Here is a 3,322-nt window from a genome sequence, read left to right on the forward strand (position 1 = left end):
CTAATTTATTACAAATAAATCAATAAGAATGAATCATAGCAAAGTGTGAGGAAAATATTACCAGTCTTTGCTCTTCCAAGACAATAATTATGCATATGATTATGTTATGCAAACCTGAAAATGTTGCTGATAAATATTACTAATATAGTAAATAAATCTCATACTGAAGTCAACATGAAAAAAATATGTGAGCAAAATAGTGACTAGATTAATGAACATCAGCAAGATATGGAAAACATATGGATATGGATATACTTAAATTTTGCTGAGTACATTTTATGTGCCAGGCATTGTTGTGAATGTCTGTCGTGGTTATGGGGTTGAATTCTTAACATGAATTACATTCCAGAGGGTGAGTTACTCAAAGCCTCTCATGGTAATAATTTTTCCCATTCAGATAATTACATTGAGAAGGAGCTGATGATTCTACTCTTAGCAATGAAATGAAGAAACTGATTCCATAGAAAGATCTATTAACAACAGATCATCTATTAACAATAGGCCCTGGGAAGGACAGTCAGTTTTCTGCTTCCAGAGATCACATCTGGATATGACAGGTCCAACTGTTGCAACCATCTAAACAACGAGGAGAACAAGACCTAGGATCTTGTTCCTAGAAGCCACCACATTGAGAAATGAACGATGTCCAGATCTTGTATGCTCCCTACCTCTGAAACCCTTACAATGAAAGACAACTCTACTTTTTGTCAGATTTACTCAAGTATAAGTGACAAAATTGTATAAATTTAAGGTGTTCAGTGTGGTGATCTGATATATGTATATATTGTGCATTGATTACCACAAGAAATTTAGTTAACACATCCATGACCTCATAACTCTCTTTATTGTCTGAGTATATTAGAGTCAGAGTATCTTTTTTTTAATACAACCAAAAGTTTCCTAACGGATAAAGTTCATTACCTCCTATCACATCAAACCACTAAGATAATCTCATAATGTGATTTTATACAAAATGAAATTAAGTATAGTTGATGTTGACATTTCCTCACCCAGTTACAGTTTCCCAGTGACTGGGCTCAATGGTTACTGAATCGAGGTATGAAATATCAGCTTCCTTTCCTCATAGAAGTTCTAACTCTGAAGCTAAATTCTCATGGCCAGAACCATGGAATAAGGCAGTAGCAGCCTCTAACAATCACCACAATGTTGATTAGATTCTTTCCCTGCCGTATCCACCATATCCAATTCTCTTCTTAGAAAAACATTCCTTGCAAAATCACTATTGCAATCTCACTCAGGTGCTCCTTCTAAGGAATCTGACTCAGAAATTGAGGTTACAGATTGGAAATCACTTGGCAAACATCATAGAGCAAAAGTGCAAATTAGATTTCCATCCCAAGTTAAAATGTACTTGGCCATTATGCTCTCTGGTCATTTTGGAGAGGAAGGTAATGGAAATCAAACTTTCTGGCTCACACAGTATTCCTTTCACTATAATCATTCTAGAAACCTCACGTAAAGCAGATGACACAATCATTGATAAGAAGGTGCCCTCCCAATGATTTTTCTCAATGCTCCTTTCATGTCCCTGTTCCTCAGGCTATAGATGAAGGGGTTCAACATGGGAGTGACCACAGTGTACATCACCGAAGCTATTGCTGTCTTCCTGGAAGAGTGTGTAATAGCAGAACTAATGTACACCCCCAGACCTGTCCCATAGAATAATGACACAACCAAGAGGTGAGACCCACAGGTTGAGAAAGCTCTATACTTTCCTCCCGCTGATGGCATTCTCAAAATAGAGGAAGCAATTTGAGTATAAGAGAAAATGATTCCAGAGGGAGGAACACTGCCAAATATGCTAGCTGCAAAATAAACCAGGATGCTATTGATGAAGGCGTCAGAACAGGCAAGCTTGATGACTTGAGCAGTTTCACAGAAAAAAAGGGGTATTTCTAGGTCATTGCAGAAGGATAGTCTCAATACCATCAGACTGTGGAGAAGGGCATTCAAAATGCTGATGAACAGACAAAGTAGAATCAGCAGTCCGCAGAGGTGGGGGTTCATGATCACCACATACCTCAGTGGGTGGCAAATGGCTACATAGCGATCATAGGCCATAACCACAAGGAGAAAATTTTCTAAATTAGCAAAAATGAGGACAAAGCAGGCCTGTGTGAGGCAGCCTATATATGTGATGCTCTGAGTCTGAGCTTGGATGTTCAGCAGTATCTTTGGGATCGTGGTTGTGTTTAAACAGATGTCACATAAGGACAGATTGGAGAGAAAGAAATACATGGGGATGTGCAGACTGGAGTCAGAGATGACAGCCAGGATGATGAGCAGGTTTCCCAGGATGGTGACCAGGTACATGAATAAAAACAGAATGAAGATGAGAGACTGCAGTTCTGGATCCTCTGTCACTTCCATTAGAAGGAATCCTAAAACAACTGTCTGGTTTCTGGGTTCCTTGTTGTTGACAAATCTGATGGAAAAGAGAGGTTAACAAAACAGTCAAATCTGTGATCTAACACCAGGAGCATCACCAGTGGCAGACATCATCTTGAGAAGGGAAGGAGATGAGTGTATGGAAACATAAAGAGGGTGCCTTCTGTAAGTATATTGCTACTTTGTAAAAAGACCTGAAGATGATATAGCAGAGTGTCAACATTTGTTAATTCAGGAAAGGGTAAAAAGTAGCCAGTTTTTCAAAAAAATTACACTATATACGGACCGAACCGGTGGTGTAGTGGTTGGGTTTGTGAGTTCTGCTTCGGCGGCATGGGGTTCACAGGTTCAGATGCAGACCTACACACAATTTATCAAGCCACGCTGTGGCAGGCGTCCCACATATAAATTAGAGGTACATGGGCACTGATGTTAGCTCGGGGCCAATCTTCCTCAGCAAAAAGAGGAGAATTGGCAGCAGATGTTTGCTCAGGGCTAATCTTCCTCACACACACAAAAATTACACTATCTATATTATTCTGATTATTTAAATTTTGGTAATTTTATAGAAGAAACATATAGACTAGGGAGCTACCTTGAAGATTCTGTCTGGATCCCCCAAAACCTCTGTTCCATGCAATAAAAATAATACAAAGATGTGTCAAGGACCAGGAACAGGTAAATGAATTGAAATCTAGCAACTGTTCTGCATGCTACCACCACCACAAGAATGCTAGTAAATGTGAGAGAATTTTATTAACAGTCATCCTGTTTTAGAAGAGGCAGATCTGTTCAGGAAGAAAATTGTACTCGCCATACAAGTTAAGTAGATAAAAAGTACATGCATCTTGGTGCAAAGGTATAAGAAAACATGAGAAGAAGATGACAGATAGTTAGGCAGGAAGACCATGTG

General features: G+C 39.0%; 1 protein-coding gene across 1 annotated transcript; it reads right to left on the bottom strand.

The window, feature by feature from the left end:
- Positions 1-1,494: 1,494 nt before the first annotated feature.
- LOC101388767 (olfactory receptor 7G2-like) lies at positions 1,495-2,424 on the bottom strand. The gene has a single exon (XM_014790407.2). The coding sequence runs from the start codon at positions 2,389-2,391 to the stop codon at positions 1,495-1,497; it is 897 nt and encodes a 298-aa protein (XP_014645893.2). The 5' UTR covers positions 2,392-2,424.
- Positions 2,425-3,322: the final 898 nt, after the last annotated feature.

The sequence above is a fragment of the Ceratotherium simum genome, chromosome 39, assembly GCF_057802395.1.
Source record: "Ceratotherium simum simum isolate JZ-2026a chromosome 39, ASM5780239v1, whole genome shotgun sequence".
NCBI classification, from domain to species: domain Eukaryota; kingdom Metazoa; phylum Chordata; class Mammalia; order Perissodactyla; family Rhinocerotidae; genus Ceratotherium; species Ceratotherium simum.

Bases quoted from the DNA above. Each gene is read 5' to 3' on its own strand.
- LOC101388767 (XM_014790407.2), bottom strand. From the start codon at position 2,391: ATGGAAGTGACAGAGGATCCAGAACTGCAGTCTCTCATCTTCATTCTG.